At 29.3% G+C, this 18,563-nt stretch overlaps 2 protein-coding genes across 7 annotated transcripts in view; one reads left to right on the forward strand and one right to left on the reverse strand.

The window, feature by feature from the left end:
* LOC145945361 (phosducin-like protein 1) overlaps positions 1–18,563 on the reverse strand; it is an 80,409-nt gene that overhangs the window by 2,284 nt on the left and 59,562 nt on the right. The window contains exon 1 of one of the 5 annotated variants that reach the window (XM_083054322.1): positions 359–432. The exons of 3 other annotated variants lie outside the window; for them this stretch is intronic. The gene's annotated coding sequence lies outside the window, so the exon portion shown is untranslated. Of the gene's footprint in view, positions 1–115; positions 267–358; positions 433–18,563 lie in introns of those variants that run through there. One more of the 5 variants, XM_083054323.1, reaches the window with a different exon arrangement.
* On the forward strand, positions 6,328–18,074 carry LOC145945051 (purine nucleoside phosphorylase). Of its 2 annotated transcripts, none has more exons than XM_083053869.1 (6): positions 6,328–6,589; positions 11,685–11,779; positions 12,830–13,038; positions 13,144–13,319; positions 14,276–14,466; positions 15,289–18,074. In XM_083053869.1, exons 1-6 carry the CDS (start codon positions 6,486–6,488, stop codon positions 15,510–15,512), a joined length of 999 nt encoding a protein of 332 aa, XP_082909995.1. In that variant the 5' UTR covers positions 6,328–6,485; the 3' UTR covers positions 15,513–18,074. The 2 variants fall into 2 exon arrangements, with proteins under 2 accessions (XP_082909995.1, XP_082909996.1); XM_083053870.1 differs by having other exon boundaries at positions 12,860–13,038.

Genomic DNA, 18,563 nt, shown 5'->3' on the forward strand with positions numbered 1-18,563 from the left:
TTATTCTTTTAATTATTGTTTATACAAGTATAATAAATTAAATATATAGGAAAATATATCTGCAAAATAGTCATATACGATTGGCAAAATAATTCCTAATTTAGATACATAATACCTGTAATTTAATCAAAGGAACACATTTTTAAAACATTATAAAAACTTGAAATAATTAATTATCCAATTTAAAGAATCTTGTTGATATTATTGAGTATGGTTAGGTTTTTAATTTTCTTTTTACATCAGCAGTAGGTTAATATTTTACTATGCAATACATATTTTATTTTGCAGAATTTAGAAGGAAAACATTAAGAAAATCATCTAATTTATATTGTTATTAACGTAGTTTATGTACACATACTTGCTTTTTGATTTCACTTGTCTAGTACTTTTCAATGTTTTTAGAACTAGTTTTGACTCTGTTTGACATTACAATTTTGACCAATTAGAGCAAAGAAATATCTTTAGTTCCTCGAGGTTCTAATTGGTCGATTAGACGTTCAATTGACCAATCGGAGCAGAGAAATCTTTGATTCCCCTGCTCTCTGATTGGTTAATCCAACGATTAGTTAGAGATTTAACTAGATATGTAACTGCTCTCGACCCACGTTAAAAATACTAGGTTTGTTAAGTTTACTTTCTACATTCGCGTATTCTATCTATGCTGTATCTTGTGGAAAACTTTTGCGCAGCCAATAAAAAGATGATTTCTTATTTCAGCTGACAGAGATCGTGTCGCAATCGTATCAATGGCATTTAAATTTTTGTCACAAGCTAAACGAATAAGATTTGTTTATCTTCGTTATTTTTCTCACGACCTAAATAAACATATTAATGCGAGTTTATTTTCTAACATCTGAAGAAGATGACGCACATTTCTCGCATATAATTTACAATTTAAAATTTTTTTAAATAATATCTTTTTACATCTTTTTTATTGCTTTTTTCTTTCTTCCTGTCAAAACATAGATGTACAATTATCTCTTTTTGAATATGGAAGATGTAGAAAAGTGCTGCAAATATGTGTAATTTCATGTTTTAGTTCTCGCAGGCTAAATGATGAGATATTTACTTAGGATAGGAATGAGTATTATATATAGCAACAGCACGGCAACAGCAACAGAAACAGCAACAGTGACAGCACGCGGCAACAAAAACAGCAACATCAAAATTAACACAACTGTAATAAAATGAAGATATAATATATTATTGTTACTGGTTTTATATTTATATAATTGTTACATGAATGTTACTTCATAATTTTCGAATGTTTTTCAATATACATGTAATATTTATTTTAACAATATTGATTTTTGACTCTAATATTATATAATTATTATAATATATGTGTTTGCTAGGTATACACCGGAGTTTAATCATATTCTTTTACGCCAAATATATAATAAATATATATAATCCATTTTTTTATATTTTAATTATGCGTTAAAATGTCAATTCTTCATGTACGTGTAAAATTGAAGCTAAATATATGTAACATGGCGCTAAAATCATTAATTAAAAAAAAAAGATTTTTTTGTCAACCAAAGCAGTACTACTTGCGCAAAAAAAAAAAAAGTTTAATATGTCAAGGGTTAAATAAAAATCTATATTGGATCGTTTGAATGAATTTAGTTAACCGATGAGTGTATTGTGTGTGTGCTATCTCAACGATATTGCTTTGAAGAATGCAGGAAGTGGAAAGGTTAACCCGTGGAGACAATTATAGGCATACAGTTGCTATCAGCGTCTGGTTAACCCGGAGGTAAATAGGCAGTCGCGAATGTTTCTACTTGTTGCTTAATATGCAGCACATATATGTACTACTTCTCTGCATTAGGTTTGCTCCGTCTTTATTCAGCGCAAAGTTGTTGAGTTGAACTATATATCGTATCACATATATATTGTTTAATCCATGAACGCGCAATTTTATCATTATTTAAACTTGTATTGCATTTTTTTCATTGACTTATATACATGTTTTGAACAAATTTACAAAAGAATTATTAAACATATTTTCGGAAATTTTTTTTACAGAATAAATTTCTTTTTATTTCGAAATAAAAATGTAAGTCTTTAAAAATATTAATTTGTTCTACGATATATATATGTATATATAACTAGCTGAAATTAATAAGAATTAATTATATTGTATATTAAGTTCTTCCCTATATAAAATAATCATAATCAATTATATATTATTTTAGTAATTAATTATAATATTTTTCTGTCAATTAATTATAATATTAATTGATTTTAATTTTTATATTTTTAATGTACAAAATGCAAGACAAAACACGAATTATAGGAATTTGGGTAAACACAGTATAGGATATATGAGAATAATTCCACTTCTAGTCCGGAATATTCAACAATTCTCTTGTCCAATAAAGTTACTACTGATCAACTTTCGACCAACTATGCTAATCAGTTTTGTCGTTCCATAGATAATCATGCTGCGCATTATTCGCAGTAACGTGCATGTGATAGCGTGGTATCTAAAAACAAAAAAGTTTTTTAATCGATGGTTTAACGTCGCGTTACGTAAGTGTATCAAGTCTTCTAATGATAATTGAGTAAAATATTCTCTCTGGACTCATATGATGCAATATTGATTATTAAATTAGGAAATCACGTGTGTGTATAAATATATAACATAAATATCGTATATAATAATAATAACTTTTATCTTATATATTAATAGGATCTTTCAGAATTGCTTATTTTTTGAAAATAAAAATCAATTCAGTACACTGAGAGAATTTTTTCTTAGAATTTAGCCTGAAAATCATGGTAATCGTGGGACAATATGGTATGGAAAAGATTTTGAGAATTTCTCTGATTAATATTTATCACAATAAAATATAAAACATGTTGATTAATTTTACTAAACTGCATAGTAATTATTTAAACATATTAATCAAACATATTTTATGTTTTATTGTAATAGATATTATTTTTAATATAATATAAATAGATATTATTATCTGTGATAGAAGAGAGAAACTGCTTTAGTCAAGCAGATAAGCGCGATAGACAGACGTCATTACGAAATGTTGTAAGGAAAAGCAAAGAATACGTCAATCTCGACCTGAGTGTGATCCACGAAGATCTGCTGGGGTTCCGTCTTATCATCTGTGTGTGTATGTATGTGTGACCTCCGATAACTTATCGTTATATAGTCGATAAATTTATAAGCACAATACGCTGTGTGTAAATACTACGGCACGTTGAATCCGATGCCAATCAGAGCTTCGCAATCGGAAAACGCAAGCTATGATCATCTGATTCAAGCCAATTCGTTTTTATCGATGTGAAATCGTTAATTTTGTAAATATCCTCGCGTATATTATTAGTTGATAGTATATGTATGCGTGTGCGTAAGTAAATGTGTGTACACAAGTTAATTAAACGACAGTGGGACGACAGGCTTTCTCTCTGGTCAATCATGCTTTCTTTTAACGATATTACTTGTATTAATAAGAAGCAGGGATTCGGACCGAAACAAAATTAGGGTTCGGTTTCGGTTTAATAAAATATTTAATAACTGTTCCGGTTCCAGTTTCGGTTTTTTGATAAATAAAGGAAACCGAAACCGTTTAAATTATGATTTTTTCGGTTACTTAGTTCCGGTTTTTAAAATTTTTATTTTTCGTTTTTCTAATTAAATTAATTTCTAAATTATATTACTTTACAACAATTATTATTAATTTTTATGACATATAAATAAGCAACACTTTATATTATACATGAAAATATATATATATACAGGGTCTTTAAAAAGTCCGGAAACGCTAAAATATTTCGTAAACAATGCATATTAGAAAAAAATGTTTCAAACAAGGTCAAGGTCAAATTAATTTTTTTAAATGGAACCCCAACACTATATTTGAGTTATACAAGAATATGATTCCATTTAAAAAGATTAATTTGACCTTGACCTTGTTTGAAACATTTTTTTCTAACATGCATAGTTTACGAAATATTTTAGCGTTTCCATTTTGAAGACCTTGTATGAAAACATACTATCCTCACAGCTATCGTTATTGCGATAATACATGTATTTCAGAACAATTTAAAAATAATTAATTTTTTAAATTGTACTGCACTTTAAGCAGGCAGTTATCATGACATTTCCGTCATTTGCGCAGAAGTAGAAAAAAATATCGAAAAGAACCGTAAACCGAAAATAATTTAACGATTCGGTTATAGTTCCCGTGTTATAAATTTAATAGAATTTTAATATACGGTTTACGGTTTCGGTTCTACTAAAAAAAAAATGATTATGAAACGGTTTTCGGTTTTGGTTCCGGTTCGGTCCGGGTCCCTGAAAGTATAATTATAAAAAGTATATAATTGCAGTTTTTCAAATTATAAATCCATTTTTTCATAAAATATCGATAAATTAGTTTGATTTAAATAAATTTGTTAAGAGCAAAAGATAAATTATTAAATAATTCATATAAGAATGAACGTTTTCTTAATTTATTTTAATATAATAAATTATTCAAAATTTGCATTCATTTGAATTCATCATTATTCGTATATTAATATAATAATATGACATATTTTTATTAAACAGAATTCAGAAATAAATTTCTTAAAATAGTCATTACGTGAATGAATTAATAAATACAATTTTCTTCTCTGCTTTATATTATTTTCAAGTACAAATTTCTTAAACAATTTTTGATCAATAATATTTCTAATGTTATTAATATTTCCAAATTTAAGAATATTATCATAGAGTATAATTTTTCTATCTAACTTTTGAACACGAAAGAAAATAGAATAGAATGCTTTTGTACACAATTTAAAAAAGAATGAATAAGAAATAATATTGTATAAGTATTATCTGATTCCTAATTTTATATTTATTTTATCATAATATTTTTATCTTATCGAACAGAACGTGAGTACTGGATATGATGCTGAACAGAGACATCATTATTATATAAAGCGAAGAAGTGCCAACAGATTTATTTATTTGATATGATCTTGAGCAAGAATTAGATGATAATAATTTAGTAAAAAATATATAATTAAGACTCGTTTTGACTAACTTACGATTTAATTTATTCTGCAGAATAAGATTTTTTATTTGTATTTTAATATCGTGCAATTAATGACAATCTGTTTAGAAAGTAATATATTTAAAAAAAATTAAAAAATTCGAAAATTCGATAGAAACATATGATCATATGATCGATATAAAATTTCGCGGAAAAATCTCAAAACTGTTCCATCCAAAAATTTCTGAAAAATTTAGATTGTTTAAAACTATACATGAGGAAAAAAACTACAAATTTGTTTTCTTCAATAAAGAGACTGAAACCTTCAAGGCACGTGTCGTCATGCATGTCTTGTTTCATAGTAACTATGTAAATGACATCTCATGAGAATGCTTGTGTTGGTTTATTGATGCTGCGGCGAGAATTAATAAGTTAAATGCTTCACAATTGAATCCAGAGAAAATCGGATCGATTCGAGAGCTGCGTTTAATCTTTCATATTCTATTTTAAGTTATTTTAAAAAAAAAAAGATTTTCGCCTCACATGTTATTTATAAGAAAAAAAAACAAAGAAAAATAAAGGAAATAAAGAAAAATAAACAATACATATCGATTAAATAAATTAAAAAACTAAATAATTAAAGATATTAAATTATATAAGATTGAATATAACTGAATATCATCAATCAAAGATAATAGAATATTTAATTTCATATATATAATTAGCTTTTTGAATATAATTGAAGAGACTAAGATAACTAATTGAAGATATATCTCCGACTTCATTTATCCATTAAAATTCGGCATTCAATTTTTCAAAAATAAATTATAACTTTTATATCAAAGAAATAACGAATAAATATTTAAATCTACAATTATAGACAATATGCGATTAATATTGTTGTAATTAATATAAAAAATATAATAAACTGATGTTGATTCTCTTTATTTTTAGATCTTCGTGGATCTTTGCTTTCTAATTTCTTTCTTCATCTTTGCAAATCATTTATTTATAATCACAGATGTTGTTGACGAAAATATTATTCCGGCGTTGCGTCGCGCTAGACTCGCGTCTCATCGATGTCAAAACGTCATTGTCGGAATAAATAACAATAATTGGACCACTTGGTCCGTGAAGGGTTATCATCTTATGCGCTTTCTCCCCCTCTTCCCCATCTTCTCTCTGATTATCCTATGCGCCACTATTGCGGACTCTTCGATTGGCCGACGTGCTTATGCGTGTCCAAGATCATTGGACGCCTCATTCGAGAGCATTTTTTCAACTCGCGCGTGAACTTTTCTATAAAACGAGCGCACGAAAGTCACGCCAGGCACTACTATTAGTATCGTAAGTCGTGCGATATACACTCGAGCTGATCGGTCAGTCGCTTTCATCTCTTTCTCTCGTCCTTTTCAATTTTATCGTCAGCCTTTTTAACGAGTGACACTTGTTACACACGTTATTTAACTCGAAGTGAAAATGCCATTTCCGGATACTGCCAACGGTTACGACAGTCTTCCGGCCATCAAACGATCGACCAATAACGATGCGTTCCAAACAAACGCGAAGCATGCGCGACACACGTAAGTCAAATTTAAATTGTTTCTCTGTAAAATTTCGAGATCACCTCGGACGTAAAACACAGGGTCATTCAAAATTCGTCATTCGATTTCAAACGACTATATTTTTGAAGCTCACAAACGCACAGTGATTAGTGATCAATGATCATTAACCAAGAGAAAAATTTTCCAAGTTTTATCTCTTATCTTATAAGTGCTGTTTTATAATTTTCCGAGAAGATAATCAAATTCATTCGTCTCAGTCGAGTACTTTATAAGATAACAGATAAAACTTGAATATCATTTTGAATAATCCTGTATATGCAAAAGGGAAATCTAAAAATGAAAAAAAAAAAAAAAAAAAAATAAAAATTTGACAGACTGGATATTTTCTATGTAAAATCTTTGCAACTTTTTAACTCTCGTAATGTTTAATATGTAATTGACATTCGAATTAAAATTTGCTAGAGTTTACGCTTGAAATCAATCAACAGGTAAATTCGTTCAAATCATTTTCGAAACATTATCTCAGGTTTAATAATTCATTTCAATATCACTGAGCAAATTGCAAAAAGAATATACATAGAATGTAGTAGAATTAGTATGCTGAAATATGCGTGCGTTATAAACAATATTTACTGGATGCTAATGATTACCGATATTGCGAAATTAGTTAAGTTAATTGTTTACTTCTCACAAATATCTGACGCAAATCGAATGAATGAAGTATTCCGAGCGCGCCCCCACTGTAATTCGATGTAATTTCGCTCCGAAACTGGTACAAAACGGTGCGGTTACCTGCTAAACTACCGGGGCACGCTCAAATAGTGGAGGATTCAAGCTAAATGCATAACATAGGCTTCAGGGGTATTACAAATCATGCATCGAAATACGTACGCGTGTACACGAAATGCGCTTCCAGGGATATACGTGGTGTTCAAGCGAAAGTGTCGTAAAAGCCATTTTTCAGGTCTTGTAATTATAGATGGAATAAAAATTACGAGAACGTTTTTTATCTTTCACATTTTATCTATTTTAAATTATTTTTAATAAAGGAAAATTTTTTCCTCACATATTATTTATGACAAATAAAAAAAAATATTTTGGAGTTTAAATAAATTAAAAAACTAATTGTAAAAGTATATAATTAAAGACATTAAATTATGTAAGATTGAATATATAACTGAATAACTTCGATAAAAAATAACAGAATATTTATTCATATGTAATTAGCTTCTTATTGAAGATAATTTTCCGATCTCAATTATTCATTAATTCTGCATTCAATTAAAAAAAAATCAATTAACTATAGTTTTTAATATCGGAGATAAAAAAGTATTTAAATCCATTTAATTATATGCAATATGCAATTAATATTGCTGCATTTGAACTATAAATATAATGAATTGTTTTAATTATGTCTTTGCTTTCTAATTTTTTATTTTTTGCAGACCAGTTACTTATAATCACAGTTTATGTTGACACACGTTTTGTAATTATAGATTGAATAAAAATTACAGAGCGTTTTCAATTATTAAAGACGCGTTTAAATCATATGAAAAGAGGAAGAGTGATATAGATTGATTGATAAAAAATTATATAAATTCGAGAGCGTACATATATATCACATTTTTGACGAAGCAACGAGACATTCACACATGTCTGATAAAAGTGTTTTAAACATCAATCCCAATATCAATTGAGAAATTACAAATGCGCATTAGTCGAGTAAAAAATTGACTTTCAATTCGTCATAGAATTTTTTCCTTGACGTATAGATACATTTATTCAAGGGGAAAATTTCATCAGTTACGGATAGATCGATTGTTCCATTCACTTTGAATGACTAATGGATCAATTACAAATGACACATCGATACACACGTTTTGTCTGCTGTTACGGTGATACATCAATAAACGAAGGTTAATTGTAAAAAGTAAAAAAAAAAAAAAAAGCATTTTGTTGCTTTACATTCTTTACAATATTCAAGGATAATCACGAAGGCGACATTTTCCAATCCCCAATTTTATTTTATTCTATTTTTTTTCGATGGCGTTCACAGTGCGAGCATAAATTGATAAACGCACTCGTGGATATATCCTGGACGGACAATCACACTTTTATCCATATATTTTTTTCTCTTTAGATATTTCGGTTACACTCTATATGCCGGAGATTCACGCACACCTCATCTATCGTGTATATGCGTCCATAACACACGTGCGAATAAATGCACGCGCAAAATTTCCGCGCACGTCACACACGCGAATGTAGTTATCGAATTTACGTAGTATTTGAATTTACTCGCGGTTACATGGCCGTATATGGGTGTTCATAGTTTCGTAAAATGCGGAGAATATTGTGATCAAAAATATCTCGTAATAATCTCCAGCATATTTGAGGATTAGAGTGCCCGAGAATCTGAGAGATTTAAAGTTAAAATTTTTCGAATTTTATAGAAATCTTCTTTCGAAAAATCTTAATTATTTCCAGACCTAATGATTTAATAATCGAGCATTTATTTTGAAAGCTCTTGTAATTAAATTGTAGTTTTCTGGTTTGTAAAAGAAATATCGAAATTTTCAAATAAAGGGCTCAGTTCGTAGATTCAAAGGCCGCAACCACCCAAGTGTGCGCTTGTCATGTCAAATGAGACAATTGCCTGATTCAGAAAAGACAGACGTTCTATATAAAAAAAAAAAAAAAAGAGAGAAAGAAGAGAAGGTCATCGCGAGACACGCGAGACACAAGTCGACGTGTAAGTGGCGTGAGAAACTAAGGAAACCGAAGAACAAGGCTGGAGAATCCCTTTAAAGATTCAAGAGTCTATAGAATTGCAGCATCGAAAACCTGACTTGGAAATTGATGTCAGCGTTATTATGAAATAAATTTTGTATGCACTCTTTAGAAAAAAGGCTATAATATAGAGTTAAAAAAAAGAATAAAAAATAAAAAAAAAGAATAAAAAATTGTATCGTTGATTCCTCTTCTTGCTTCATTCAGCGCTTTATCGCGCAGATCGTATATATTTCCACTATATTTCGACAGTAATAAGAGTTGATAATTATGTCGGTAATTTGTTTGTTAAAAATAAATTCGATATCGATTGATTTGATACAGTATAATAACATGTATCATGTTATTAATTTTCTTCTTGCACGAATATTCTGTTATTGTACATAGTATGTTCAGAATGAGTAATTAAAAATGTTTAATAAGTAATATAATTAACATGCATGAGAGTACAAATTAAAAATTCAAATTTTATTTTAATTTATGATAAATGATTGTGCTGTAGTACTCACATATATGACGCGAGAATTAAAAACAAGATTAGTTGCGCAGTGAGAATTGATATCAGCTATTCTATAAAAATTAATAGAACAGTATATATAATTCTATATGCGACTTCGAGCGTACAAACTCTCAATATATACCGATGTTTAATCACAGTCGTTTATAACTTTGCAAGCTTATTTGTAAATCTTATTGATATTTCCGCACGCATGACTTTCGACTCTAATTAATTTTCAGAGTAAATAAAATCGAAATAATTGATTTAACGTTTTGCATATGGCAATTCGATTTTATGCCGAAGCAAAATGTTGAAATAATTTGTTTAATGGCGTGGTTCTGAAAGTTAATTAGAATCGAAATTTCTAATACACAGAGATATCAAGGTTTATAATAGTTGCAGAGTTATAAGCGAATATATAGTTCTATATCAGTACAGAGAGTTTGCATGTTCAGGACTGTAATTATGTACACCGCTTACTCTATCAATACTCTTAGCTCGACTGATATCGATTCTTGTTGCATAATTGATCTTGTTCTTTAGCTTGTTATAGCGTCGGTACAACGCGCAGTATAATACAATCTTATCACATAAATTAAAATGAGATTTAAATTTTTAATTTGTACGCTCCCGCATAGATATATATCTTGATTATTATCTATATATATAAAAGGTAAAGATTTTATATAATCTGATTTTTTTCTCAATGTCGATGCAAGAAAAAATTAAACACGTGCACATGTTTGTGTATGACGTCATATCAATCAATATCAAAATTATTTCCAACAAATTGAATTACAATAAAGTTACATATCTTCAATCTTTGTCGAACTGGCAATCTAATAGCTGCTCACAATACGAAATAGACAAATAAATCACTGGCAATTAGTAAAAGTCGATTCAACTTTACACGTCTTTTTTTGAGACATGAAAATATATGGGAAAAATTAGATATATAAAGTGCGTATTATTATTATATTATATTGTGTTCTCCACAAAGAGAGAGAGAGAGAATTTTCTCTTAGAATTTACCCTGAAAATCATAAGTAATCGTGGGATAATATGGAAAGAATTTTATGAGAATTTCTCTGATTAATATTTATCACAATAAAAATCATAGTCCTTCTATGCAGTTTAGTAAAATTAATCAAACATGTTTTATATTTTATTGTGATAGATATTATTATTTTTATTATGATAAATATTAATCAGAGAAATTCTCATAAAATTCTTTCCATACCATATTGTCTTACAATTACCATATATGATTTTCAGGGTAAATTCTAAGAGAAAATTTTCTCAGTGCAGCAGTCATTATTGAATGACTGTCTTCGCGACGTCTAACTTTTGAAGCCAGCTGTATCGGAGTAACTAGACGATCTCCATAGTTGTTATTACCGCAAAGCTTAGGTACGCAATTACATATAATTATGACAGGACGTTTAATATAGCCGCGCGATAGTTGTGAGCTGTAGCGCGGGTACGACGTCCGCTTAATCAGTACCAATCTGTTGAATACCCTTTAATATGTCTCTGCGATATCGGCATAGAGAGAAGGAAAGCCCTGCCATATTCAACCGCGCGTCTGAGAATTACTTCGCAATCCTCTTGCGTCATCAATAGCTTCTCTCTGTACGGGTCGGTTCATAATATCGTGCACCGGGGTGAATTGCAAAGTTGCACAAAATTACACGAATCGCATGCAAACCCGCATTTCCGCGAAGAACTTGAAGTCGCATTTATGTCTTCGAATTTGAATAATTTTTGTCTATCAATTTTATTGTGGGAAAAAAAGGAATTTTTAATATATGTCTTATTTTTTAGGTACACCTTTGAAACGTTGCAAGAATCAGCGAAGTATCTGTTGGATCGCGTCAAGATCAGCCCGAGAATAGGAATTATATGCGGCTCGGGAATAGGTTAGTGCATATTGCATACGATATTTGTACTCTTAAGTGTAAACGATTCATTCATAATTAAATAATTAATGAGATAATTATGTTCGATAGTTTTATTATTTTTAATATTATAATAGATATTTTATTATTTTTAATAATATAATAGATAATTTTATTATTTTTAATATTATAATATAGAATAGATTATAAATCGGCATTAAAATCTATCCTAATTCATTATCAATTCAATGATGAATAATTGTACAACTATGTATATAAAAGATAAAATAATATTTATGAATTTCATAAATATTATTTTATCTTAATAAATTTATTAAACGTGCTTTTTCAAACATTGAAAAAATAGTTGTTTACCAAAATTAATGATTTACTCGAAATGTTATGAAATATTCTACACGACATTATTTGTGTGATATTTTTGAGCATTAATATTGTTACAGCATTAATAATGCCCGTCTGATTACGATTTCATATACGTACGCTTATACAGGGTGTCCCAGAATGATGGGGACTAAATTCGTGTGCAGATTCCTGGGATCATTTGGAGACGATTTTTCCTCAGCGAAAATGTCGAGGAAGGTCATTATTTTTTGCATGTTTCCAATTTTTGCCATCATGTATCTTTGTAACTAAGCCTTAAATTAAAATTCTATTAAAGTAAACTCTACCTAAAATTAATTGAAGAATGTGAATTTATTATTATTTTATTTCCACAAGGCTTAGTTTGCGAAAAACCCTTTATTTTCAATCGCTTATAACTCGAAAATTATTGGTGTCTCGACATTTTTGCTGAGGAAAAATCGTCTCCAAATGATCCCAGGAATCTGCACACGAATTTAGTCCCCATCATTCTGGGACACCCTGTATATGTTGTTTCTAATCCATACATATTCACGCTTATATTTACATTATTTGGTATTAATTTTAAAGTTATCCTGTCCTGAGCCTCTTTGTATTGTTACTTATTCTTGCATTAGAAAGTTCATTTGTTACTTCGAACGGTTGCGGGGCTTTCGGTTTATCCTACCTACTTTGTTTATTCCTAAACAGGATCATATGAGCAAAACGAGTTGTGTCCAGGTTCGCTCGCGGAATCTCTCGTGGACAAGCAATGTATTCCCTACGAAGATATCCCACATTTCCCGGCGTCTACGGTAAAGGGACACACCGGCCAGATGGTCTTCGGGTATCTTCAGGGTGTACCGATCATGTGCATGCAGGGGAGGTTTCATTATTACGAAGGCTATCCACTCTGGAAGGTACGACTAATTTCGCTCACCACGTACAATCGTCAAATGATACGGATAAGATGCGAATAAAATGGTTTGTTATGTTAATCGAAATGTAACAATGACTATCCGCAGTGCTCCATGCCAGTGAGGGTGATGAAGCTGGTGGGTGTGACACATTTAATCGCCACTAACGCAGCCGGCGGTTTAAATCCTACTTACAAAGTTGGTGATATCATGATAGTGAAGGATCATGTGAATATGATGGGTTTTGCCGGCAACAACCCGCTTCAAGGACCAAATGACGTCAGGTGAGACACAGGATTAAACTTCTTCTCCTCAGTATATATTGAAGAAGATTAACCCTTCTATCAATCAAGAATTTTTCACCTTTCCATATATAAATATCAGGGCACTAATCGCATGTTTTTGATAATTTCTTTTCATAGCAGCAGCATCGAACATTCTTTTCCCTTATATTTTCTGAATACAAAGGCCACATTTTTGACATTTAAAGTTGCATTGGGTGTCCGGTCACTGATAGAAGGATTATGCTAAGTTAGAGAGAATCGTATATGTGGACAAAGGTAAATTTCGAAAAGATTAATCTTCATAGTCGCGATCGCGAGAAAAAAATTAAATTCACTCATCCGGGGAAAGCGAGAACAAATACAACTATCGGCGGGAACGAGCGGGTTAAGAAGTTGTAAGAGGATTCGGAGAAAAAGGTGTTGCGCGATGAAAGGAAGTAAAAGAGATGGTGAGAAGGACCGGGTCAAGGAAACGAGAAGGGAAGAAAGAAAAGAAAAAAAGCAAGATAGAGAACGTAGAAAGACTTTGCTGAGCAAATACGTCAATCAGCTTCTTTATGTCGCCGTGTAAATAGTTCATCAATCCGATTTTCAAGAGGTTATTTCAATGAAATAAATTAATGCCATTCTTTCTATCTATCTCCGTCCTCTCTCTCTCTTTCTCTCTTTTTTGATTCCGACAAGTTCTTCGACAAGTTTTGATAATGTTTCGAAGAATTCAACGGAAGCGGATTCGAATTCGTTAACAATGTAAATTTCTATTATTTTTTAATATTTTTAACAAGCGAAAAAAGATATATTTTATCTCCTGCTTTTTTCAACGGAGATTGAAAGTTAAATAAAGCGAAACTGTCAAAGTATGAAAACCGCATATCGTTATTAATAATTTATTATCAATTATTTATTATCGACATTTTTTAGTATTTTTTAAGCAGATTTATTATTTTTTTTCTCAGATTCGGCCCTCGATTTCCGCCCATGAATAAAGCCTATAATACTGTACTGATGGAGATCGGTAAACAAGTAGCTCAAGAGATGGATATCGCCAATATCGTGCACAAGGGGGTTTACACGTGTTTAGGTGGTCCTAATTTTGAGACAGTGGCGGAGTTAAAGATGCTGAGGATGGTCGGTGTTGACGCAGTTGGTATGTAGTTTATTTCTCAATTAACCAAACTCTATAAGCGTGTTGATATTTGTTTGCAAATATAATACATCTTATAATCAATAAAAATATCTATATTTTTAATTATTAAGAAATAAGTATGGAGTATGATTTTTGATATACTCTGAATATTCAAATCGGAAAGTACAGAATCGTTATAAATTTTTATTCTTGCAAGTGACACTCCTTAATCATTAAAAAATACCGATGAATATTTTAACACAATATGAAACATTGTGAGAGAATCATGCTGATAATCACTACGATATCAACATCCGTATTATGTAAAGTATATATATGTTAATTATAAGTAAATCATTAACTTTTTTGCAAGGCAATCAATGATAGATTCAACATGTTTCGCAATTTCATATCTCGCTTATTTGCATAACAGCAGAGGGAGCAATTAAATCTGTAAAGTAAACGAGATAACAGAATGATGAAATTAATACCTCTTATAAAATCATTTTTAAAATTGATTGCTCTAATATAATACATATATATATATATATAAACATATATAATAGGAAAATTATTTATATAATCATTATCACAAGATACAAAATATATAATAATAATTAAAAATTATCGCGTTATTTTCATTTGAAATGATTTTCATTAGAAGTGTTTAACTTCCTTATATATTAATTTATTACCGTATATATGCGTTTATATCTTTAATTATTTAGCAACTTGTTTTCTTGATTGTTATATTTACTAACATTTAATTATTTCTTCATTTATCTATATGCAAATATTTGTGCAATGTTACACATATATAATACATGTCGTTATATCATTTAGGCATGTCCACGGTTCACGAGGTTATCACCGCATGTCATTGCGATCTCACCGTATTCGCATTTAGTCTAATTACCAATCAGTGCGTCATCGAATACGAAGATCACGGCGAGGCTAACCATGAAGAGGTAATGGACGTCGGTAAGGCTCGACAGTCACTTCTTCAAGAATTCGTATCCAAGATCGTGATACGTCTCAGGGATCTCCTAAAACTGCCTACAAAATGACTGGATTGAGGACTTCATTCCTTCATGAACAATTCCCTTTACTCTACGAAAAACCCTTCCGAATTACTGATTCATTTATTTTCGTATTTGGATGAAAAATCTTTCACTTAAGAGCACAGTTGAAAAATTTGTGTTTTCCTGTTAAAAATGGTCCCCGTTAAAATTTTTGTGTTAAATATTTAACACATTATTCATGTGTTAAATGAACATATTGCTGTTATGTTAATTGAACTCAAATGTTAAATTATTAAAATAACTGAAAAAAAGTGTAAAAATAACACAATGTGTATTTACTTTTAATTTTACACACCAAATATGTTCAATATTATTAGTGACAAGATTTATCTGTTAAAATTTACAGAAAAAAAATGTTAATTTTACTTTATAATATAAGTGGGATGATAAAATGTAAAATTAACAATTTTTACATTAAAACTATGTTAATTTAACACAAAATTTATTTTAAGTTTACTTAAAGTTTGCATTTATTTTATGTTAAAATATTAACACAATATTCGTGTCATCATTTAACATATCCGTATTATGTTAAATTAACACAAAAATTTCTGTGGACCGTTTGGGACATGTGATATTTGTTAAATTTAACACAAATTTTTCAACTGTTAGGGATCGAAAAATATTGACAACGCAAAGAAATTTCTCAGTATCAGTTATTTTTAAATATAAGATCTTGTTCTTCGGTATTTTTGAATAGGCAAAATTATCAAGACTCTAATGTAGATCTAATATAAAAAAAAAAAGTTAATTGATCAGTCGTCGAATTTTCCTTATCTCATCTTCATTATCTTATCGTGTCTTACTTATTTAGTTGGCGCTTGAATTCTACTTATCTGAATTCGAGCTCGATTCAGATCTCAATTGATTCGTTACACGCCTTGAGAGGTTCTTGAGTTGGAGAAGGAGAGATGAGAAACGGAAGAGAGAAAGAGAATAGAGGGAAGCCTTACAGATGGTTAGTCGGCACTTTCCCTAGATTTTCCACCCTCGTTTCGCTATCCTCATCTCATTCTCGCCTTCTTCTATCGTTAATGCATCGTCGTTCAGCTTTAATAAATCTTAAAACTCGAGCACCATATGACGCAGGAATAGCAAATTAAATTATGGTTCGACAAGCGGAAAAATTGTGCAGTAGTAGAACAATCGAAGCATCTTCTTGCTAGGATCTACGATGTCTTGGGTCAGAAAATTCTTGTTCTTTTAAACAACAGTCACTTTAGAAAAGACATTATTCGTTGAAGAGTTATTTTTTGAGAATCAAAAACACATTATGTATAATCTTGAAACAAATTTACATGAGATTTCATGTAAAATATGAGAAAACAGATTAAGGGAAAAAATAAGACATAAAAGTAATTAGAAGATTTAAATATAAATATCATTACTGTAAATAAAAAAAGATTTAAGTAATTAATGCAATGCACATCTATTATTGTGTTAATATGTAATTTAAATTTTGTGTTAATATGTTATTTAAATTTTGAAAATAATGACTCTCACTTGGGTGACTTTCATCAAAATACGATATTTCTTATGTAGGACCATTCGACAAGGAATTCGATATCGAAGTTCTTATTTGTATCGTATCGTGTGTCGTTTTCCGGTAAAAAATAGAAATTTAAAGGTGCTAATAGAATATCGATGTATCTATTGACTTTTGTTTATTACGAGCAATGAATGTTTATCGATCGAAGAAAGGAACAATATAATGAGAAGTAATGAAAAATTAAAGATGTTAATAAAAAAAAGATTAAGAGAGAAGGAGATTATATACTTAAATACATTCAGACTCATTTAACATTTTAGAAGATATAAACTCAAAATTTAGAACAGATATAAAGAATATTTTTTAAATTGTGCATACAATTACATATTAAATAATTATAGTTTTACTTTAACGATGCAATTGTTAAAATAAGTTTATGAATATTATATTGATTAAAATAATTATATATAAAATTATTGAATAGAAAAAATTAAACTAGGAATGATTTCGTACATTTATTGCATTTTGTAATCGAATCATTTGTAACTAATTTACTAATTTATTATTTTTACATTTATTGCTGATACAAGTTATTCCTAGTTTAATAACTATTCGTATAACTATATGTTTTAATTTATAGTTTATTTTTTATTTAGTGAATTATATTAGAAGATACTATTATATGTACTTATAAACTTTCTATCTTATAATTTTACAAAGTTATTGTGTTGCAATACATTTTTCGTCTTTTATAGACACTGTCGAGAAACGAAATTTGTTATTTTTGTTAATTGATTAAAGTATAATCAATGAGAGAGAATTTATATTACGGTTTAAAATATAGATATATAGCGTAGAAAATAGTGTTATATTTTAACTACATAGATTTTAACATTGTATCGACAACGAGTATGTATTGTGTAACTAATTGTTATCTACGGAATGAAATTCACGTGTCTGCAGTAAATGCAGAAATGCAAAATTGTGCATTTCGTATAATTGTATACGTTCTGTAGAATTGTATGTGTATATAATTAAATTATCGATTATCTCATTTACTTCCCAACTTGTATCAATAAAATATTTTTATTTGCCTAAATATAATTTCATTACAAATTCTTACAAGAATTCGATATAATTAAAATGTATTAAAAAACTTATACATATATATATTTAAAAACTTAATAAACGAAATGTTTTAATATGAAAGATGAAGAAAGCGTCAAAGCTATAAAGTAAAACCTATCAATATATCTATTGTAATTAAATATATCGAGCGATTATTTTTTAATATATCATATATCTCTATAGATATGAGGTTTTTCATCTTTGCCAGGTAAATTTTCAACTAATTTTGAAATAATTTTAAAGCTGCATTATCAATATCCTCTTTACAATATTTCAATCTTCGATATTTATTTAAATATTATTAAATATTTATTTAATAGAAATTCTTTTAAATTTCCTGTAAAAATTCAACTGAAAAATGCAAGAATTAAATAATGAATTTATAGAGAATTTATAGAGAGGTGAAGTCGCGCGGATGT

The sequence above is a fragment of the Prenolepis imparis genome, unplaced genomic scaffold, assembly GCF_030444845.1.
Source record: "Prenolepis imparis isolate NDT839.2.m4 unplaced genomic scaffold, iyPreImpa1.0 SCAF_14, whole genome shotgun sequence".
Lineage (NCBI taxonomy): Eukaryota > Metazoa > Arthropoda > Insecta > Hymenoptera > Formicidae > Prenolepis > Prenolepis imparis.